Source organism: Eleutherodactylus coqui, chromosome 1 (genome assembly GCF_035609145.1).
Source record: "Eleutherodactylus coqui strain aEleCoq1 chromosome 1, aEleCoq1.hap1, whole genome shotgun sequence".
Taxonomy (NCBI): Eukaryota; Metazoa; Chordata; class Amphibia; order Anura; family Eleutherodactylidae; genus Eleutherodactylus; species Eleutherodactylus coqui.
Window position 1 is genome coordinate 290,397,243 of NC_089837.1, and position 23,285 is coordinate 290,420,527.

The 23,285-nt window shown below is 43.2% G+C and overlaps 1 protein-coding gene across 1 annotated transcript; it reads right to left on the reverse strand.

The window, feature by feature from the left end:
• Window positions 1-119: 119 nt before the first annotated feature.
• Window positions 120-23,282, reverse strand: NUDC (nuclear distribution C, dynein complex regulator). The gene is made up of 9 exons (XM_066572946.1): window positions 22,901-23,282; window positions 17,476-17,553; window positions 17,197-17,397; window positions 16,432-16,491; window positions 10,460-10,591; window positions 9,414-9,608; window positions 3,563-3,646; window positions 3,332-3,450; window positions 120-461 (listed from the first exon to the last, which is right to left on the reverse strand). Exons 1-9 carry the CDS (start codon window positions 22,973-22,975, stop codon window positions 410-412), a joined length of 996 nt encoding a protein of 331 aa, XP_066429043.1. The 5' UTR covers window positions 22,976-23,282; the 3' UTR covers window positions 120-409.
• Between the last annotated feature and the right edge of the window lie 3 nt (window positions 23,283-23,285).

A 23,285-nucleotide genomic window follows, 5' to 3' on the forward strand; every position in this document is an offset into this window, starting at 1 on the left:
TTTTCAGATAATTACCTTTTATATAACTATGCCTTTCTTCTATAAGTCTAAACCTGCATATTGTGGATGCTTACTTATGACCAAGGAAACAAAAAGGAAAAAGCAAAAACCACGAACAATAAGATGTATACACATTTATTTGAAATGCTGCATCACGCCTCATGTTCCATCCTTGAAGCAGTGGTGTCCCAACGAAACAAACAGTATTGCCTTCGCTAACACTTTACTCAAACAGGAGTTAAACTGGATTTTAAGGACTTGCTCACACAGTTGCCTGTAAGGACAGCATATTGATAATGTTCCTCATGAAATGCTGCTTCACAATTATGGATCGCTATCCTTGGCAAATAGTGCTGTAAATTTGCTTGCATACAGATAGCAAAAGTGATCACCCGATCAACCAGAAGCATTAGCTAAACTTGGCTTTGGAGAAATCCATTTCTGGGTGCTGTTCCATGAACCTTAAGGGAGAAGATTAAAAAGAAAATTCATTGTAGTCAGTACTTTGCTTATTGATGAACGTAGAACTGATATTCAGGACAACTGGAAGGTGTATGCCAACTAACCCTGCTGGCGTATTGCTGCACAACAAATGGAGCATCACTCCTTAAAGGGTTTATCTTCTACTTGAACTTTACTCAAGACATCATCTATAAGTTAGACATGAAAGATTGCTCCTGTCTCTAGCCATTGGTATTACAGACTGATGTTGATCCTCTCAGAATGGGCAGCTAATGTATGCAGTACTGATGTGGACACATGTTCAATGCTACTAAGGCCAGTGATGCAAGCCACTCAGTAAGAATTAGTGCACAGAGTCCTATTCTCACCAGCACTTAAAGTAATTGAGAACGTTGCATGTAATAAGTTGATCCACAAACTACAGTGGGAACAGAGCTGTCTGCTTCTTGCAGAAATTAGCTCAATGCATGAGTGCAAGCCCAGCTGATGAGATGTGATCTCTGACAGTGGACCCCACCAATTTAGCTACATGGGGAGATGACAATGCCAGAACAGTGATGTATTTTATTTTTTTTAATGCAGCTAGGGGTCGTTTTTGGGGTAGGGCTTATATTTCAAAGTACATATTTCATTATTATAAAGTCACACAACTTTGTAGTGACCAAAAAAAAAATAAGATAAATCCCGATATTGCCACGAGAAAATGTACAGAACACAGATGCAATATCACTGTGATATTCTTGCAGTGATATTGCGTTGCCCTTGTGGAAATGGCTTAACAATGATAGGTATATTATTGTATGAGTTATCAATGGATTTCATGTTCAAGTCCCCCAGTGAAGCATAAAAATAAATAAAAATTTTAAAAGTTCAAAAGACCCTCTTTCCCATTTTCTTACAAAAAAAAAAATGTAATGCTGTGTCCATACAGGTCTGAACTATTAAAACATCACATTTATTCTGCGTGTCGTATTCTGTCAAATAGACAGACATTACCTGAACAGCCAATTTTTAGCCACACCATCTCTCCAAAAAGAAAAAGCCTTGATAAAAAGTCACAGGATCCAGGGTCTGTAAGTCTCCCTCCAGATCAGGAAAACCACTGATATGTATGGGCAAGCTGCACCTTTTCAAGGCTCATTCACACAACCGTGATTTTGGCACATATGCACGGCCACGTCACATGCTGTGAATGGAATTAGTGAAAGTACATGGATTTTCATTGATCCATTCATTCATATTAGCATGTGAAAAAGATCACAGCATGCTCTATTTCACAGTATAATCAGGTAGCTTTTGTATGGGTAGAGTATGCAACGATGTTCATACAAAATACATTGCGTATGGTCAACGATATATACACAACCCCACTACGAGACAGAGCAGGAAACTTTTTTTTTTTAGTTACTGTGCATGACCAGGGTTCATATAGGTTTTCAAAAAAAAATTCCTATGACAAAATGTTGATTTTCAGTGACACTTGCAGAACTCAAAATACATGCAATCAAAGGTTTAGGGCTCCTTCACACTGGAGATCGTGATATCAGTACGTGAAAATCGTGGCAAAAATCACGACTTTTCCCCCGCAATTTCTGAGCGTCAGAACTTCAATAGAACCTTCTAATGAAAAAAATGCATTGCATGAAAATCGCAAGTTCCTGCTTTGCGATGTGATAAAAAGGAGGCTCCATAGGGAAACATGGGAGATAAACGCAAAATGCAGAGAGATAGGGCATGCTGTGATTTTTTTTCCTGGCAGCATCGCGGATGTGAAAGAAACCATTGAAAACTATTGGTTTCATAATTCTGCGCTTTCACTCACTCTCGCATTGCTCAAGTGTGAAGGCACCCTTTTTGTTTTTTTATATACAAAAATAATAGAAAGACAGACACACCCTGCTAAGTCAAGCTATTTCCAGGTTAAAAAAAATAAAAATTTATATATTATATATACATACATACACTTTTTTAATAAAGTATCCCCATCCATGAGAGGCCCGTTGAGAACAAGAACTTCAAAATCTGAAATATTTTTTGTATGTTTCAAACTGAGCATTGAGATTCTTGTGTTTATCCAGAGCAATTGCTTAGTGTTAAAACACAATACTAGATTGTAACGGGAAAAATTGTTTTGGACAAACAAAACTAGCAAACACAAGAATCTCAGAAATTATCATCATTACTACTCAGGAAAAAAAAAAAAATCCATAACAAATCAGAAAATACCATAAAACTTTCATGAAATTCCACGTATTCCATGACTCATCAGATTCCAGGTTTTCCATGACGCGTATGAACCCTGAAGACACTATCATGTACCGTACACTCGCTGCCCATATGCAGCGATAGCCGGTTCATGAGCCCTCACACAAACCATTAAAATGCTGCGTGACCCACAGCATTTTACACATGCGGTCGTGTGAATGAGCTCTTTATTCTGCAGGTTTTCTGCCTGAGGGGGTGGATCCGCTCTCTGGTTTAGTGGAGTCATGGGGGAGGGGCATTTGGTTCTGAGGTTTTTTTTTCCTATAACTTTTTTTACATTCTGCCTTTTTCAGTTCCACTAGGGAACTTGAACACACAATCACTTATAAATACTAATACTTCTGAGGAGGGGGAAGGGGGGGGGGGCACGTTCTGGGTTCGAGACAGGAGCATGAACCCTCCATCCAACTGCAGCATCTAAAAGGGGCTAAATAACTAGCCCCTTGCAGCTAACCGCACAGACTCAAATAGTCAATGCTGAAATATTCCATATTGTGAAATAATTTTGTCCAACTATTTTTACCCTTTCTGGAAATAAATAAATAAATAAACAAACCACAAAAAGTAGATGTCATCCACCTTTAAATTTCAACATAAAACTCACTTTTTCAAGATGTCCTGCTTTTTTTGTTCGTCTGAAGTGGGAAGTCCCATGGATTTCTGCCTCTGATCATACATCATTTTTTCTACCATACTGCGAGTTTCTCCATCTAAATCAGAGAGCTAGAATACATATACATCTGGTAAGTGGATATCTGTGACATTACAAATGACTCCGTCTACAGGAACATGAAAGCCTGTGGGTGAGGATTTAAAAAAAATAAATAAATTTTACCTTCGAATTTTCAGGATTAATCTTCTTGGTATTAAGTTCAGGCTCTGTCTTGATAACACGACTCCACCATTCCATAATGTTGATCTGCAAGAAACGTTTGGTCAGAAAGCAAACAAAAAACAAACAAAAAAGTTCTCCAACAGTCAAAATTATTAGATAGTGAAACAGAATATTTTTGTCAAACAAGAAATTTTCTACAGAGGAGCTTCTTCACCACAACAGAGACAGAAAAATAAGTTATGGCTCACGAAAAGCAGGGATGAAAAACAAATGGAATGTTTGAAAAATTGCTGGCAACTAAAAAAGGATTGCCCTTGTTATTTTACCAGTGACTATACATATGCAAACTGCAGAGGTGTACGACATAAGGTGGCCTGTATCAGAACTTAGCGCATTTCATTAGGTTTTCCAAGCCAGGATCAATTGCGGGTTGTAAGTATGGCCATCATGTGAGGGCATTATCCTTGGTCTTCAGCGGTGTAATGATCACGTCTACAAATTCTAATAGGAAAGAAGAATAGACAGAACTTGGCGCGTGCCGCAGCTTCTTCATGTATTATCCAATAAGGACTGTTTCTGACTGCAGAGCACTACTAGATGAACCCAACAAGGGTTTCCATAATTGCATGAACCAAACCACTAAAAGCAGCCAGTCGATTCATGCTGCATATGATGGGCAATCCTAAGAGAATCCAAAAGGTAATAGAAAGGTCTGCAAAAACCTCTGTTCATGTGCCCATTAACCCTTTAAGGACATGGCCTATTTTGGGCTTAAGGACGCAACGATTTTTGGTGGATTTTCTTCTGCATTTTTCAAAAGTCATAACTTTTTTATTTTTCCGTCGATGCGGCTGCATAAGGAGTTGTTTTTTTGCATGGCGAACTGTAGTTTTTATCGGTACCACTTTTGGGTACATTGACTGGGTTGTAAAACTTTTTTTTTTAATGATCGCAGGGAGAGAAAACGCATTAATTCTACCATAGATTTTTTTATTTATTTATTTATTTTTTTTACATAATACGAGTCCCTCTGAGGGACTTGCAGCACAGCACTGATGATCGCTGTGATAAGGCATGGCAGGGCCTAAGATGTATCAAAGCATTTTACAGGAAAATGACCGTAAGCTGAAGAGCCACTGGGTGATGCACCAAGACAGTGACCCAAAGCACACAAGTCAATCATCTAAAGACTGGTAGAAGATTACGTGTTTTGGAATGACTGAAATCTGAGTCCTGACCTTAATTCCACAAGATATCAATGGGGTTACCTGAAGAGTGCCATGTATGTAAGGCATCCCAGAGATATTGATAAACGGAAACATATTTGCAGGAAGGCATGGTCCAAAATTCCTCCTCACTGTTGTGCAAATTGTATTTACAGCTACAGGATACATTTGCTGGAGGAGATTGCTGCTGAAGGGATATCTACACATTATTAAACTCAAGGGTTCACTTATATCCCTCTTACATGGGAAGAGAAGCTCACGATTCTCATTTGCCCGAGCGTACGATCTGCTGCCATCACCAGCTTGTCCGCGCTCGAGCAGTGTGATTCTCGTTGTGAATCATGTATAGCTCACACATTAATCATTCACTATTTCACATTCCTATGTGAAAAACTGATCGATCAGTGTTCAAACTGCACAAGCCAAGGCTGATTTTTATGCCGGCTGAAATTGAACGAGGGGCGCACAATTCTCGTTAGTCATTTAGTAATTGGCGGTGTTTAAACTGAACAATTCATTCAGTTTTGCTTGTTTGAACCATTTTCTGAACGATAATGGTTCAGTCTACACACAGCCAATGACCTTTTCTCCATGCACTGCAGAAGTTTATGGAAGGAGTTCGATAAAAGACAACAGCAGTACAAGTGTTTGTATAGCAATACATTAAAAATAAAAGCATTGCGCAAGGATCTACCTCAGAAAATTAAAAACCCCCAATTATTAAAACATAAGGTGGGGCCATGGAAAAGTATCCCGCCTCTGGCAATACTGCAACAGGAAGAACCAGCAAGTAGATTGTTTTCAATGTACCCACATGTTACAACAGATGCTGGAAGTGGTCCCCATTCACTTATATCCACCTCTAAACAGGTTTGCTGATGCTGCCTGCAGTTGTTTAGCGGGGATGCTGCAGACCGTGCCGGTGAGGTTTTCTTTGAGTTCATCCAGAGTATTGGGATTATTGACATACACATTCTGCTTTAAATTACCTCGCAGGTAGAAATCACAGGCAGACAAGTCCAGGCCACATGGTGGACATAAGTCTGTTGCCCACGGTTCGCTCGTCCACAGACACTTCATGAACCCATGCTGGCGAGTCGTGGGAGGGATGTCATGCTGCCCCCATTTTAATGCAAAAAAGCAGTGCATTCTTTCTTCTGGTGTGAGTTGGTCATAAAGCTGTTCAAATCAGGTGTGAGTACTGCAGGTTCTCTGAACAGGATTGAGGAAAATGAGGCCCACTGTTTGTGCTCCCGACACTGCACCAAGTGCCAATTTTCTAGTCAGCGGCAGTGGGGTTCTGTTAGGTTTGGACTTTCAGTAGAACAGTAGTCCAAAAATCCTCTAGCAATCAGTCAGCCGCTACGTACAATAATTCACGGGTTTAGCTTTGTTGAGCTCTTTCACACAAGTTATTTGGTACGGTGTCAGATTTACGGATTCCAGTATTCACCGATGGGTTGTCCGTGATACACCAACTCAGAGCTCACTTTCAAGGGCGATTTAAAATATACTGCTGAATGTCACAGATGACTTCGGATGTCTGGACGGACAGCGGCCTTGATTTCTTTATGGCTGTAACAGACCCAGTTTGGCGCTATTTATGAACCAGGCCCCGAATACAACAATTAGCAGGTGATTTTGCACCTCGATACTTGTCAGAGAAAGCCTTTAGCTTTTCCTTAATTGATCGGCTTCACACATAGGTTTCCACAATACACTAGGTTCACTGTTGCAGCACCACCACGAGGCAGATTTATAAAAGCTGTATTTATTACCCATAACAACCAACCACAGTGCGGTTTTAATTTCTTATACTGCTGGGGTAAAATAAATAAAATAAAAGCTGCACTGTGATTGGTTGCTATAAACAAAGATTTTCTTTTAGCCACTGTTCATAAGAGTGTGGTGCTGGATTACGCTGTATTTAAATTAATTAAAATGAATTACAAAATACCGTAAGCCATGGATTAACCCCTTGAGTGGCACGCCCGGAAATTTTCCAGGACGAGCTCCACTGCTCATAGCGATACAGCCCGGAAGATTTCCGGGCTATGTATCACTATGGGAGCTGCAGAGCACAATGCCACAAGCTGTGACAGTGTGCTCTGCCTGCACAGACCCACAGAGAACAAAGCAAGGGCTTTGAAAAACCAGCAGAAGATATTGCCGATATGCCGGCAACCTCCTGCTTTGTTTACAGGTTGCCATAGAGACCATCGGCTTGTCAGAAGCAAGCCGATGGTCTCTGTGGCAGGGAGAGCTTGGTGCTTGGCTGTCAGAGGACAGCTAGGTACCAGCTCTTACAGCAGAGATCAGAGAAAACCTCCGATCTCTACTGTGTTAACCCTTTACATGCTGCAGTCTATGTGACGGCAGCATGTAAAGGGCTGTCACTACAGCATGTAAAGGGCTGTCACCATCGGACCCCCGGAATGTGATCAGGGGTCCTGATGGATCCCTGTGGAAGTCCCCTAAAGGGACAAAAAAAAAAAAAAAGGGAAAAAAAATTATAAAAAAAACAAAAACATAAAAAACACTTGTCTCCCTTTACTTTGTAAAAAATCAAAAATACAATCACACATGTGGTATCCATGCGTCGTAATGACCCAGAGAAGGAAGTTAATGCATTTAACCCCTTAATGACATGGCCCCTTTTTTTCTTTTTCCCCCCCCCATTTCTTTTTTTCCTCCCCCCTGTTTAAAAAAAATCACAACTTGTCCGCAAAAAACAAGCCCTCATATGGCTGTGTCAATGGAAAAATGAAAAAGTAATGGCTCTTGAGACGCAACTGCAAAATTAGTTGAAATTCAATGATTAGACCATTTTAAAAAACCTGCCCTGGTGGGCACGACAGGGTGGTAGGAAACCCGCCACTCAAGGGGTTAAACCCTTATCAGAAATTGTGTACAAATCCTAGCCAAAAGTTTTGAGCCTGAAAAAAGTTTAGGTTTTCACAAAGTTTTCTGCTTCAGTATTTTTAGATCTAAGTCAGAGGTTTATAAGGTATGCTGAAGTTCAATTCTAAGCATTTCATAAGTTTCTGCAATTTTGCCTAAACATTATGTAGTTGTCCAAGACTCAATATTTACAGTGTTGACCATTATTTTTCAAGACTTCTGCAATTTGCTCTGACATGCTGGATATCAGCTTCTAGGCCACATCCTGACTGATGGCAACTCATTCTTGCCTAATCAGTACTTGAACATTATAATTTCTGTGTTATAGTTTATCCACCTGCTTTTTGAGGACTGACCACAGGATCTGGGGAGAATTTCCTGATTACGGACCCAAAATTTTAGTGTTTTGCTCACCAAGCCTCTAAAGCCCTATTTACATATAACAATTAGCTCCCAAAATTCACTCAAATGATGTATTTGATGAAGCGTTGCGTGTAAATGCTACCATTGTTTGCTTTTCGTCCGAATGAGGATTTTTAGTTGAGTTTAAAATCCATCGTTCGGACGGAGAGCTGATAGCAGGGACTGCACGCTGTGATTCTCCACAGGAGCGCTGATAAGATTGTTCTGCCATGGGACTGCAGCTGAATACAAAGGGGCTGTATGCAGATAAAAGAAGCCAATAATGCCCATTAGCAGCTTATGCAAAATGATCGTTAAAACAGTCATTTTCTGCATCTTTTGAACGCATTTTGAGTGATCATCTTTGCGTGTAAATGGGGCTTTAGTTATCACTTTTGCCTTGTGACATGGTGCTCCATCATGCTGGATAAAAGAATTGTTAGTCACCAAATTGCTTCTGGATTGTTGGAAGAAGTTGCTCTTGTAGAATGTTTAGATTCCATTCTTTATTCATGGCAGTGTTCTTAGGAAAAAATGTGAATGAGCCCAGTTCCTTTAATCAGGAGGGAATGCAGGAGCAAAGTAGGTTTTACCATTTTATCTATCCCTACTTGCATACTACCACTTGCCGTCTGTAAGCAGAGTAACTGCCCTGAAAAGGGCACTCTTACTCCTCAGGGGTTAAACCAACCCACTGTTCACTATTAAGTCCTATAGACTCAGCGGCAGTTACTCTGCTTGCTGGTAGCATGTGGTAATGTGCAAGTAGGAAGAGATTAGTACAGCCTGCTTTGCCCCCACACTCCCTTTCAATTTCTATATGATGAAGTGATTCTTCAAAATCAAGAGTAGAGAAACCTTACATTCAGAATTGTGAATATATTTTGTCTTGTGCACAGAATTTTCTTCTATAAACCATGCCTGATGATCTGACATATACACAGTTTTGATAATCTCATCAATTGCTCATAGGCAATTGATATTAAAATTGTTAATCTACATAATAGGTATATTTTAATATTAGGGTTTCTGGATAACAATCAAACATTTTATTAGTAATAAATGCAAGATTCCAAGTAATTCCAAAGGGTTCACTTACTTTTTTATGCAACTATCTATAACCATGTAGATCTGCTTCATGTGTAGTTACATCTTTAAAAGTGTAGAGTACTCCAAAAAACAAGCATTATTAAATCCTAGCATACACTGATGAATCAGGGTACTAGGTTTAGGGGGTAGTTTATACCAATGCCAAGAAGGCGAATAATACAGAGGAGTGCATGAAGTCATTTTTGCCCTGCAACAAGTCCAAGCATCCTCACCTTTTCTAGATGCACCGTCACTATCTTGCCATCTTCTATTAACCACGAGCACTCTTCTACTTTAACTTCATTGTAAAGCTCACCCTCAAGTACAGGCTTTTGACCCTTAAGCCCAATACTAAGATTTCTCCGCCGAATATCCACCACCACATCTCTGCTCTTCAGACGGAAGGAAGTAGAGAATGGGACAACCAACTGGAGAAACAAAACAAGAAAACTATTTGAATGATTAAAGTGATGCTATTTGACTGTGTGAAGGAAGGGAAGTTCAATTTTGCTAGCTTTTGTTTCTAGAGCACAAAACCAGTGATAGCACATCCTAGAGATAAGCTATCACTTTATGATCAGTAGAGATCTAAATGCCCTTTTACATGGAGCAAACTGTTCAAACGAGCGAAAGTAAATAATCGCTCACTTTTTGGTCAGTGCTTATTTTATGCATGACTAAGAATCATCATTGGCGTGTTCACCTATTCAGTTTAAATACTTATACAGTGAATGTGAATGACTGAACGATTTCTCCCTTGAAGGAGCCAACGATGTATCTGTATAAACAGGCTGCAAGAGCAAACTTTGACATTGTTTACACCAAATGATTTACCATTTGAACGAGTTAACAGAGTGAATGAAGAGCCCACAGTGCAGAGTGTGGTGCAGAGTGTTAAGGCAGCAGAAATGCAGTCCTAAGCTCTTGCTCACTACCTGAAGGTTGTGAGTTCAGGTAGCCGGCTCAAGGTTGACTCAGCCTTCCACCCTTCCGATGTTGGTAAAATGAGTACCCAGCTTGCTGGGGGTGGGGGGTTAAAAGATGACTGGGGAAGGCAATGGCAAACCACCCTGCAAAAACAGTCTACCGAGAAAATGTCAGGATGTGACATCACCCTAGGAGTCAGTCATAACTCAGTGCTTGCACCAGGGCACTTTACTTTTACCTTACCTAGGACAGCAGTGCTCCTGGCCACTAGCTGTGCAGGATGGAGCTGTGATATAGTCTCAGGGGCCGGAACCTTTAATTCAAAGTACTGATAAAGAACCCCCATACTTACATCAACTTCAGAAAGGGTCTGTGTCCACCGATAGGTGGGAAGATCTGCTCCATTGCCTGAATTGGGCTTGATCTTTCCTTTGGCTGTTTCATCATCTTCCTCCTCCTCCTCGTTGTCCTCATGTTCTCCATCCTGTACAGAAAAGGCATAGCATGTAAAGGTCAGATTTAGACAAGAAACAGAAGATACAGTGTTTGATTTAAAAGTGTTGTTAGCATTAAAAGGGTGTTCCCATCTCAGCTTTTCATGGGTAGAAAAACCCAGCCCTGTTTCCAACCATGTTTTTGCAGACCTCTTATTGAAGTGAATGAGAGTTACAAAAACAATGTAGCACAGCGTGTTCGGCTGTTTTCATAGTTACCAGCAACTATAGTAGCGATTTCCCATTTCGGCAATGAAAAAAGAAAAGTATATAACCCAGCACATTCTCCCTTAATCTCATATTTTTCTCTGATCCTATTTTGTTCCATATTAAAATGCAAAAACCGAAACGAAATGCATAAAAAGTCTTCTGTATGTGTTCCAGGAGATCAACCATGTCCCCCCTCCTGTTCCCCATTGTCTGCCTGTTAAGACATTTGGTCTGAAGGAACAAGAAATTGACCTTAAAGCAACTATCATTCAGATATTCAATCAGAAGTGAAGTGTCTCTGAAGTGTATGACAGTCATTCATTTGCTTTTACAAAGCGCAATGATTGTTCTTTAGTTTGTGAAGATATCATTCATAGATGGCAAGTCATTCAAAGCCGAAAGACTGAGTTTACACCAAATGACTTTGGAATAACCAGCAACTATTTTTCTTGTTTTTGTGTGCTGAAAAGAAACAACTAAAGACTTATTGCTCATCACCCTGTCAGCGGCCATGTTAACACTGAATGACTCATTTGAACTTGCCCTTTTGAGCAATTAGGCATCCGTAGTCAAGCTGTGAAAAAGTAACTTTACTGACACTTCCTTTTTCACAAAAGCTCCATGGTGGCATCTGACCAGGAGATCATGCTCCACCCACCAGCTAGGCCAGAGGTTTATAAGGATCCTCATCCAACAGCTCCCAAGTGTCTTCCAGAACCTGCCAGGCCCTCAAATAAATCTTGCATCAAACATACATACCTTTCACTTCTTGAGGACTCTTCAGTGAAATAAACCCATTTACATATGTGTTTTTCAGGGGGTTTGGAATTACGAAGTTGCTGTAGCGGAGGTTTTGTGCAAAAGGAATTACCGTGCAAACTTATTTTCCATGGAGCAATTGCAATTTAAGTTTTATGTATGCGACTACTGTCGCACAGTACTCTGAGCGGGTGGCCCTCCAGGATTTGGGTCCAGTATTTGAGACAGGAGCATGGCCTGTAGCTCTAGAATGTTGATTGGCTACACGGCCTTCAGAGTGGACCACTAGCTCTGAACTGTAAGGCTGCAAGAAAACCAATCATGTTTTTTTCCCCTCATTCTTCAGACACTTTTGTACAATTTTTTATTACACTTGTCAGGAAATCCGATAGCATCTGTTATCACCTACAGTCGCACAAAAAAAAAAAAAAAAAAAAAAATGCACAAAAATGCCATTAGATAAGACCCAAATAATACTGCTGTACAGACTAAGAAAACCAGGCCCAGTGTGTAGAAAGGTTTCCCTAATTTTTCTTGGTTCTGAATATCCTGAAGAGTTAGACTAGGAGACCAGATTTTGACCATCTTACCTTTAAATCAAAAGGCAACATCCACATGGATATGAATCTAGTTCCAAAATCAAACAGCTGCACAGAACCACATCACCAAAGAAAGCCACACACTGTTCTTGCAAGTAACTCGTGGGCTGCCCCACCTGCAAGCCCCGTGTCACCCAACAGAGCCAAAACTATTGGTCAGTGAGAACTCACTAGTGGGATCCCATGGATCTACGGGTCAGTACAATTGCAAAGATACAAAATTTATATGTAGGGTTTTTTTTGGCTATTACTATTCTTAAAAATTTAAATATCTTTGGGGGGGGGGGGGGGGGGAAATAAAATAAAAAATTATTTTCTGCCACCATTTTCTGACAGCCATAACTTTTTCATTTTTCTGTCAGCCTAGTTGTGTGAAGGCTCATTATTGCGAGACATCCTATAGTTTCTACTGGTAGCATTTGGGAGTACATTGACTTTTTGATCGCTTATTACTACATGATGCGCATTTTTGTTTCTGACAATGTTCACCGTGCGAGATAAATAACATGTTATTTTGATAGATCAGACTTTTACAGGTGCAGCAATAAATGTTTTTTTTTTGGGGGGGGGGGGGGGTTAAAGTTATTCTCTTTTATTTTTTTGACTTGAACTTGCGATCATCTGATCACTCCTGCAGTATGGCTGCCTGCAGACGGACGGATCAGATCCCGCTGCGAGAATTCTCACAGCGGGACCCAACCCGAGCCCCTGCAGGGACCAGTGCGGTGCTCACCTCTCCCGCGGCTCCGGCTCTTTGATGTGCCGGCGATGCACAGAGCGGAGCCGGGGCCCCGGGAGAGACATTTCTGTGCGGGCCTCTGCGAGACTCGCACAAAAATAATAGAGCATGCCGAGATTTGTTTTCCGTGTATTTTCATGCGGACAAATCGTGGCCGTCTGCATAGGATTGCATATTGTAATGCAATCCTATGCAGGCGTCCAGGGGCGGAAATTCTGCGGGAAATCCTGCCGCAGAATTTCCACCCGTGTGCAGGGGGCCTAAATTGTAATGCCATAATATTACGTTATACCGCAATCTGACAGGTAGTCTATCAAGCCAAACTACTGGCTTGGCTTCTTAGGCAATCTGCAATTGCAGCTCTGGGAGCCTTCAGAAGACCCTGGCTGCAATAGCAACCAAACAGCACTCTGCAATTTCAGGACCCCCAAACTCCAGTCAAGGCAATTAAATACCTATGGGTTAACAGCCGCATTGTATGGGGTGGGAACAAACCCCGAAGCTCCATGATGCAACTGTACGTCATAGAATGTTAAGGGGTTTTCCAGGATTTAGCGGCCCCAGCACAGGCACTCTGGTGGTTCCCTCTTATCTTCGACTACTTTGCTGCAGCGATGATGTGCCGTACATCTACCGTAAGTAATGGCTGCAGTCAATGACTGGCCACATCAATGATGCTAGCATGTATGGATGAAACAGTCACACGGATCTACAGCAATTAACACTGAAGCAAAGTAAACAAAGATGAGCCGGGACCACTCTTTCCAAATACACTGAATGCCCACTTTACTAGAGACGCCTGCCCTTTCAAGATTTAAGCTGAGCTTTGCAGCTCTTGAATGAGTAGACTATCCAGAAAATGGAGGAGATAGGCATCAGTTATTGCTGCAGGAAGAAGCAAAATGCATCAGTAGAACAAGTGCCTTGGGAGGATTGGGTGTAAAAGACAGAAACAAATTACACGTTTTTCTACGATTTTAACTTTTTTCTGGTTACTAGGCAACAAATGTGGGGTTGCATTTAAATACAGCCCCAGTTCCCTAGGATTTGGAAGGCTTGATGAAGAGTCATGTAACACAAAACAGCTGTCGCCTATTTTTTGCGCACCGTGTCCTGTGTTTTGCACCTGCTATTTTTGCTTTGAAATAAAATGTTTCTCATAATTCTGAATACATAGAAGTGTCGCCTTTTCATCTTTCCTTTCTGGATATTTGATATTCTTTAATTCAGGCTGAAGCACCAGGCAGCTATAAAAATAAACCTCACCCGCCTGCCTTTCACTTAGTTTATGGTGATAGGTTCCCTTTAAAGGGGTTGTCCCGCGCCGAAACGGGTTTTTTTTTTTTTTTTTTTTTAACACCCCCCCCCCCCTTTTGGCGCGAGACAACCCCGATGCAGGGGTTAAAAAAACAAACCGGAGAGTGCTTACCTGAATCCCGGCGGTCCGGCGTCTTCATACTCACCTGCTGAAGATGGCCGCCGGGGTCTGCTCCCTCCGTGGACCGCAGCTCTTCTGTGCAGTCCATTGCCGATTCCAGCCTCCCGATTGGCTGGAATCGGCACGTGACGGGGCGGAGCTACACGGAGCCGGCATTCTGCACGAGCGGCCCCATTGAAGACAGCAGAAGACCCGGACTGCGCAAGCGCGGCTAATTTGGCCGTTAGAGGCCGAAAATTAGTCGGCACCATGGAGACGAGGACGCCAGCAACGGAGCAGGTACGTATAAAACTTTTGATAACTTCTGTATGGCTCATAATTAATGCACAATGTACATTACAAAGTGCATTAATATGGCCATACAGAAGTGTATAGACCCACTTGCTGCCGCGGGACAACCCCTTTAACTGCTAAGGAAGGCAAGGGGAAAGAAGCACAGAAGCGGAATAGAATAAAGTAATTTCCTAAACAAGTGCTAAGGCATTTCATTTGATGCAACGTAGACTATTTTGATCATTTTTTTCCCCCCTCCCATTTGCAAAGCCGTCCCAAAATGAAGCTTGCACCAAGGAGATTGCATTTACCTTTATTATATACTTTATTCTCAAAAAAAGAGGAATTTACTTTTTTTTTTAGATATTCAAGGTAAAATATACATCATATGACAACCTTAAAATGAAGAATATTTTATTAGGAAACAATTTATGAAGAGTGTGCTCCATTAGCTTCAATACAAGCCCAAGATGAAAGTTCTACCATAATTAGAAGCAAAGTAATCAATTTTTTTTCGTTGACCTGGTAAGCATAAATTTCACATTTTTTTCTCATGTTTGCATCTCTGTCGTATGAGTAGTGTTTATCACAGAGGGATATAACGTTGCATCTGCAAGTTACTTTATGCCCTCCACCATCCTACTAAATTTCATGAAAATCTGAGACATTCGGGTCGGGACCTGTAACAATTTGGCATGGAATGGCCATATAGAAATTTGACAAGTGACCCCCCGAAATGCTGCATAGAATCAAGTGAGCAAGTTTTCTGTGGATCATTTTCAGTGTGAATCCACATTAGAATTGGAAAATTGAATTCTATAAGCGACTTAGAATAAAGCCTGGTCATCAGTGCTAGCCTAAGGGGCCAGTATTTCAAAAGCTTCCCACCTTGTAGGGGGTTTTCTCATGCAAGAGTATAGTGAGAATTGTGCAATTAAGGTAAAACATCCAGCGAGAGGGAATCCTGTGGATGCAAACAACTCATCAATGGAATGGGGCAGAGGAGGAGGTCAAGCACGGCTCTGATGGACGTGCAGTTTAATAAAACACTGGTGCTCCAACTAGCGTGTCTAAATGCACAACGCATCATTACTTACATGGATGGGCTATAACAGCAGATGATCAAGTGCCATTACTGTCTGTGGAAACAGAAACACAAGACTCCATCATCTAGACAGAGGAATCCAGATTTGTCTTGCACAATGCTAGGTCAGCCATTTTAGCAGCTTGGGTTCAAAACAATGCATATAACCTGCACTGCTCCATCCCCATTAGGTTCCATACCCACAAAGTTGTTTGAGCGAAATCTGCTTGATTTAAGCGTCCCATTATGGCTAAGGGGAATTGACGCCTTCGTTCATATGGCTCGGATTGTTCAGTGCAGAGACTTCAAGTTCACGCTGCTGGAAAAAAATATTCATATGGCAAGTCTTGATGCGGTTTCATGTTGAAACCACACCAAGTGGACACATGTAGATTTGCCCCATATTGCATGAGATACCCAGCATTTAAAATGCAAAGGTACAGCAGAGAATCAAGAGTCCGCCTCTGATTTCTGCTGTGGATTTGTGACAGATCTGGACCATAATTTTTTAGATGTGAAATTATGCCTGTGTGGGTGAAGCTACAGTACAGACTCTTCATTTTCCAGCATATATTGCCAGTGTGGGGGCTACAATAACTACAAATAGTGAGGAGGGGTATTTGGTTAGTTTTCCCCAAACACTGCAATAAGAGGCCTGGAATTCTTACCGTACAATTTCTACCCATTCAAACAAAGCAGTCCACCTTAAATAGAATATTACACGTTACCTTCGGTTTTTCATTGTTCTCACACTGAAGCTTCTCTTTTTCTTTCTCTCTAGCTTTATTCTAGAAATAAAAGCAAACATTGTGTGACACAGAGTCTGCAGAAAACAAATACCCATATTCTTCTGTCATCAGTAAAGCATCAGTGTCTTCTGAATTTACACAGTAACATAGTATGTAAGGCTGAAAAAAGGCACACATCCATCCAGTTCAGCCTGTTACTCCCCCCTCCCTAATGTTGATCCAAAGGAAAGCAAAAAACACACAACCCACGAGGTAGAAGTCAATTGTCCTCCTTTGAAGGAAAGCAAATTCTGTTAATCTGAATAATCCCTCAATCACCAACCCTTCTGAGGTAATCGGGGACTAAAACATAATATTGTAAGATTCGAGAAAGGCGTCCAGGCCCCTCTTGTACTCTTTTAGTGAGTTCACCATCACCATGTCTTCAGGCAGAGAGTTCCATAGTCTCACAGCTCTTACAGATGTAGAGGATGCCCCCTTGTTACAGTCACAAACAGATCATGGGAGAGATCCTTGTATTGTCCCTTGATATATTTATACATAGTTATTAGGTCACTCCCTCAGACATCTTTTCTTCTAAACTAAAAACCCCAAAGTTGATAACCTCTATGGGTGTTATAGTCTGCCCATTCCATGTATTACTTCAGCTGCCCACCTTGAACCAGTCTTGGCCATAAATGTCTGCAGTTGGAAAACCGCTTTAAGGTAACCCCGTAGTGATCCACAACCCACTATTCACACTACCTGATCAATCTCTTTCTGGAGTTTGTCAGCCTCTTCTTCTGTGAGCTCTGTAATTCGCGGCTCTCCCGGCTCCATGGCCTTCTGCTTAGCTGCTTGCTCATGTTGCCGTTTTGCAGCACTGCGCTCCTGCTGCTCCGCTGCCTTCTGTTCCCTAGCGGCACAGGCTAGCTTGTTGTGCTGGCTGAAAACATCATTCATTAACTGGAAAGACATCAGATATTGCTGATTATCTATGCAGCACCTAGAAGCTCCTCATGCCCACTATAGATGCTGCCTTACCTTCTCAGCTGCTCCACTTTCCCCACCTACAAAGAAATCGGTTTTTCTTCTTAGAAAACTGAAGAATGTATTTACCAACTGCAAAAGAGAGAAGAGAAGAATAAAAATGCCGGTCTGCTTAGACAGTGATGGGGGTACTGCTCAATGTGATCAGACTGCGCGGCGATGGGAGTAATGCTGAAAGTGATCAGACTGCGCGGCGATGGGGGTACTGCTGAATGTGATCAGACTGCATGGGGAAGGGGAATACTGCTGGTTGTACTTACATTTCATGAGAAGGCAGAACCATTATTGCAGGGAAAGGGGCTGTCTGGAGGTTATGTTGGAGAGAATAAGTGTACATCATGCGGGGAAGGCACTTCACTCTGCATGTGTAGAACCATTATACTGGGAGAGGAGGGCTCCGATTGCCACCACAGCATGAGATGTCTCCAGCTTACCATCAAGGCTGGAGGCTATACCCGAATCCTGCTTTGTTATTTTCAACTACTACTATTAGCATAGGGTCTTGATTTGTAACAGATATTTTTTTTAGTCACCCTATATATGTTGAGAAGTTTATCTTAGGGAGCTAAGGCCCATTTAGACAACGATTATCGCTTAAAAGCTGTATTTTGAGCGATAATCGTTGCGTCTAAACGCGCAGCCATCGTTAACTGTTCATTCATCGCTCATTTCTAACCAGCTAGAAATGAGCGATGCGCCTTATCAGATTATCAGAATCGTCCACTGATATCTCAGCGGGCGGTGCTGATATTCTTTCAGCTATAATCCCGCTGGCAGTTCTGAGCAACTGAATTCATGAAAACAGCTGCATTCATGAAAACTGAAAACAGCTGCATTGTTCTTGGAGCTATCGCAGCAGTATCTTGCTCCACTTGCATAACTCGTAAGTAGCTAACTAGTCACTTAGAGTTATGCAAAGATGATCGCTCAAAACTGTCACTCAAACTGATCGATTTTTAAGCGATCATCACTCTGTGTAAATGGGTCTTTAGGCAAGGGAGATTGTTCCTACATTTGGCATCCGCCCTATTAAGTTTGATCCATAATTAGTTTGGTTCCTTTGACGAGCTCACATAGATATTCAACCAAATCTATAATCCGTAACCCATCAAGAGATTTAATATGTATAAGAGATCTGGGGGTATATTAGGTGTCTTTTGTTTTTCTATCTGACACCTCCAGATAAGCTTCAGGGGAACATCAGTTTCCTGATGAAGTCGCTGAAAGCGATGGAAACGTGTCAAAACTATAACTCTATCCATAAACCTATATCTGTGTTACATTTCCACTACATCCATATGAGGGGTTAATACCATCATTCCCCACTAGTAAAGGCCTCCCTCACACAGGCGTTTGCAAAAACACAGCGTTTTTCAACACTGCGTTTACTGCAGATTCCGCCCGGTTTCAGCAGCGCTGGCATGTATTTTGACTTCTGATAAAAAAAATAAAACTCACCTAGCAGGTGAAGCCGCTGTCGGGACCTTATGAAGCCTGCAGATTGCCATGATTGGCTGATTCAGCTGAGTGACAGCCGGCTGAGCCAATCAGAGCCAGAGCTGGATGCGTCCAATCACAGCCATTCAATGAATGAAGTCATTAATGGCTGTTATTGCACGCATCCAGCGCTGGCTCCGATTGGCTGAGTGACAGCCGGCTTAGCCAATCAGGGCAATCTCTCGCTGGAGGTGGGGATTTAGAATTTCCGTTTCCAGCGAAAGTTCCTCTGAAGGCTGACAAGTCCCGAGAGCGCCGTCGGGGACAGCAACATCACCTGCAAGGTGAGTATTGTTGTTTTTTGTGTGACTCAGGCATTGTAGCTAGGGCATTTAACGCTGCCAAAAGCGTGGTACCAGGTTGTGCCGCATTTTTGACAGCAACTTCTGCCCATTCATTTTAATGGGCAACGCAGGGCTAAAAAGGGACAAAAATAGAACTTGCATCGCTGTCAAGAGCTCAGCGTTGCAGACACTGCGTTTTCAGAGTTGTGCGAGCAGCCCTATTGAAATGAATGGGAGCGTTGTACAGCGTTTAGCGTAGCACTGAAAATGCAGCGCTTAAACGCTGTACAAAAATATCTGTGTGAGGGAGGCCTTAGGGCGCCTGTCCACGGGCGTGATTGCCGGCGAATCACGCTGGCTGATGTTTTCCACAGCATTGCTATGGAAAGCGCTGGCACCTGTCCACAATGCTACGAATTGCCCCGATTCTCCGCGGCCAGCCTATCTACCAGATAGGGCTGACTGGCGGAGAATCGGCGGCGGCTCCCGCAGCGGAGATCTGCCGCGGGACTTCGCATCGCCCGTGGACAGGGAGCCTTAAAGAAAAATCTTAACTAAAAACAAACATCTGGATATTGAAACATCTTGGTTCTGCGAATACAGAAAGCATCTGGGAACATCTTGATAGTGGAAGAAACCGTATCCTTGTCCTGTTCCTTCACAGATGTATGGCATAGGATGCCACTAATGACATTGGGATTGGACACAGGTGATTCACGCTTTCCTGAAGGTTGGCCTAAAACGGCCTAGACTAGTATTTCCATTTAATATCTTTTGGGAATATAACCAGTTAGCACCCATATCTGGTGTTTACACCTTGAGCCATTTTAAGGTAACAGTGCACCATCTATACACCGGTTGTTGCTGCTTACATTGCAGTTGAGGTGGTGGTGCCACTAGTTTATGTTTGAGCCACTTTTAGAAGAAATTAATAAAAGTTATGCGTTAGGGATCTGTCCTGTGGAAAAGCCACCACAGCATGTAGCACCACAGACGTGATATTCTTCTACACTGGGCACCAGATTATATTCTAGTCTAAAGGTACCGTTACACGGGCTGATAGTCATCCGCATAGTCACTCAACTTTTTTGAACAACTGTCGGTCCGTGTACACATGGCCCCCAAAAGGGCACTGAGCAAGAAGTCACTCAGTTGTCGCTGGTCGTTCTGCTCGAGCCATCACAAATAGAACAAGCGCTAGTCGGCTTCTGGTTCAGTGTAAGCAGTAGTCGCCCCATCTATGAGCGACTCCGGTCTACCGAGAATGGAGGCTGACAGGCAGGGTACATGGTGAGGGGCGGCACACAGCCAGTACACAACGTCATTGCACGGATATCTCGCAGTCTGCCAGATACGTTGGCATGAGCCCGGCCTAACTACAAGAAGCAGAGGAGGAGAGATGCGGGCACACAAATATTTATTACAACATTGTGAATGTATTTAAAATGTACAACTAATGTCTTATTTGGCCTGCACACTGGGCGATACCAGGCTGTGAATCACGGCCCGATATCGTCCTCACCATACATGTGAAACCCCTGGATGCAATGCGATTCCACTTGGAAACAGCCTCACATCACTGCGGGGATTAAGGAATCCCCCAGCGCGGCTGTCAGAGCCGCAGCAGAGGATCACGGAGTTCTCCCATTGTTTTCAACATGCCGGCGCTGCTACCACCAGCGCCATTTAAAACAATGGGCAAATCTGACCGATAATCGTTCAGAATAAACATGGCTAATGATCGAACGACGAACACTGATGCATTTGCTTATTGTTCATTCTAGTTGGCTTGCTCACAACTCGTTATGTGTAATCAGCGGTCGCTCATAACAAAATGTAAATGGTTTATCTGCATGTATAAACTGGCTGCAGGAGCCAACGGTTTCACGCTGTTTAATGGGAAACTAAAGTGCTTGGCCACTAGAGGGCTCCCTTCCTCCCAACTTGCTGTCAAAGTTAAGAGCTCTTAACCCACCTGCGTTTTTTTAACACGCATGTCAATGGGACTTTCTAATGTTTAATCGCACTGCAAGTTTGTGCTTTGCGATTTTTGCATGATGCGTTTTTTAACATTAGAAAGTCCCATTGACAATCGAGTAAAAAAAAAACAAACAAACAAACAAAAAAAAAACAAAAAACACAGCAATATCGCAACACTAAAAAAATTCCAAGTGGGTAGGAGCCCTTAAAGGCTAATGCCCACGGCCAGATTTCCACCGCTACACCACAGCTATTAGGTTCGATTGAACCTCATAGTGCAATGTTCATGCTGCGCAATTCTGCAGAGTGAAATAAACCGCAGCATGTTCTATTTGCTGCGGGAATACGCGTGGATGGCTTGCATTGTAGTCAATGCAGCGGAAGTATTGTGTGAATACGCAACCCCGCCCACCGCCAGCCACATCATGCGCGTCAGGCGGGACATGCACAGCAGATCCAGGTGAGTATGGGGTCTTTTGACGGGGCGGGGGGCTCCATTAATATAGTATTAATGGAGACCAGGGAATTCCACAATCGCGAGCAGGAACTTTGTTATCTATATCGCGGTTCTCCCGCGGGCGTATCCCACAATGCTCATGGGCATGAGCCCAAAGGGGTTCCGTCATTAAAAAAAATATATATCAATACTTACCTATCCCCAGGCAGCCCACTTACCACACCTTCTCCCTGCCTGTCTCCTGCAGTCCCCGGGTCACCTCACCTCCAGCCGGCCGATTCTTCATCTTCCGGTGATGAAGCGGCCATTCCTTGCATTCGTCTTCCTGCAGGTTAGTGTGCGCAGTCACTAGTGACGTAATGTTCACTGCCCAGCAGGAAGTGCCGGGGGCGATGTCGGGCTAATGCTGAGAGCACCTATACCAATGCCGCGAGAATCACGCATGCACAGTCTTGGCCACAGTCCGGCATAGCATCTGGCGCTTCCTGCTACGTCACTATGAGGTAGCCTACACTGACCTGCCGGAAGAAGAAAGCCGCTGCATAACAGAAGAAGGGAATCCGGCCAGCTGGAGGTGAGGTGACCCGGGGGACTGCAGGAGAAGATCAGCGAGAAGATGCAGTAAGAAAGCTGACGGGGAGGAATAGGCGAGGACTGATACAGCTGCACCCCTTTCAGGGCTCATCCACACGGCTGTATCCGTAAAGTGCTGCAGGAGTCCTGCAGCGTTATACGGTCAGTGTGAGCCATAGCTGTGCACTAAGCAGGACCGTGTATCTCGCACACCCGGATCAGCACAGGGTACCTTTTTTCCTTTCCCGCTCTTTATCATAGCGGGGCTGAGTAGGAATCGGCGCCCATATGCAATGTATTAGGTATGGATGGTGTTCACCTCCACTGCCCATACAAACCTATAGGTGATACACTGAGGAGTACAGCACGTGCCAACTACGCCTCACCTGCATCTACACACGTGTGCATGGCTCTATGGAAGGCCAGTCACTGTCACTGACTCCATTCACCGCGTGAAGGCGCCCTTGAGGCGGTGGATCTGCACCATTTGGAACTACTACCACCTGATAATGATGGCGGTAGTCCCCTGGCCAGCCTCTCCTCAGCGCAGACCGACAGGTTAGTCGCTCCGGCTCTACAGCTCCCCCACATGACGCCGGCAGGCAGCCCCCAATAACGCGCCGCTCACCTCCTGCACGCCTCCCTCGTGCTGCTGAGCCATAGCCAGCAACATCGCGTCAAACCTCTCGTCGTCCACCGCCATACTGTCTGCTCAGCGCACGCCGCACTGTTTCCGTGCAGCTTGGGCGCTCCTTCGCAGTCCTGCAGCGATCAGCCAATCAGCGTTCACAAGAGGCTACACTGACCTCATTGCTATAGCGACCCAACCGAAGCTGCCGGCGCTCTGCACTGCGGGTTACACTTCCCCCAAGCGCTCTATGATCGTAGGCTGCACGGGATTGGTTAACTAAATCATTTGTTGGCCAATCAGAAAGCAGCTCTAGAAAGTTCTCTGGACTTGCGCTAGGAATTGTACTGTATGTTAGGAGGGCTTTGTCTATATAGAACGTCAC

Coding starts and splice junctions, on each gene's coding strand:
- NUDC (XM_066572946.1), bottom strand. CDS start 22,975: ATGGCGGTGGACGACGAGAGGTTTGACGCGATGTTGCTGGCTATGGCT. Junction 3,647..9,413: donor TGACGGTGCATCTAGAAAAG/GTGAGGATGCTT, acceptor CGTTTCTTGCAG/ATCAACATTATGGAATGGTG. Junction 462..3,331: donor AAGCAGGACATCTTGAAAAA/GTGAGTTTTATG, acceptor TTCTCCCTTAAG/GTTCATGGAACAGCACCCAG.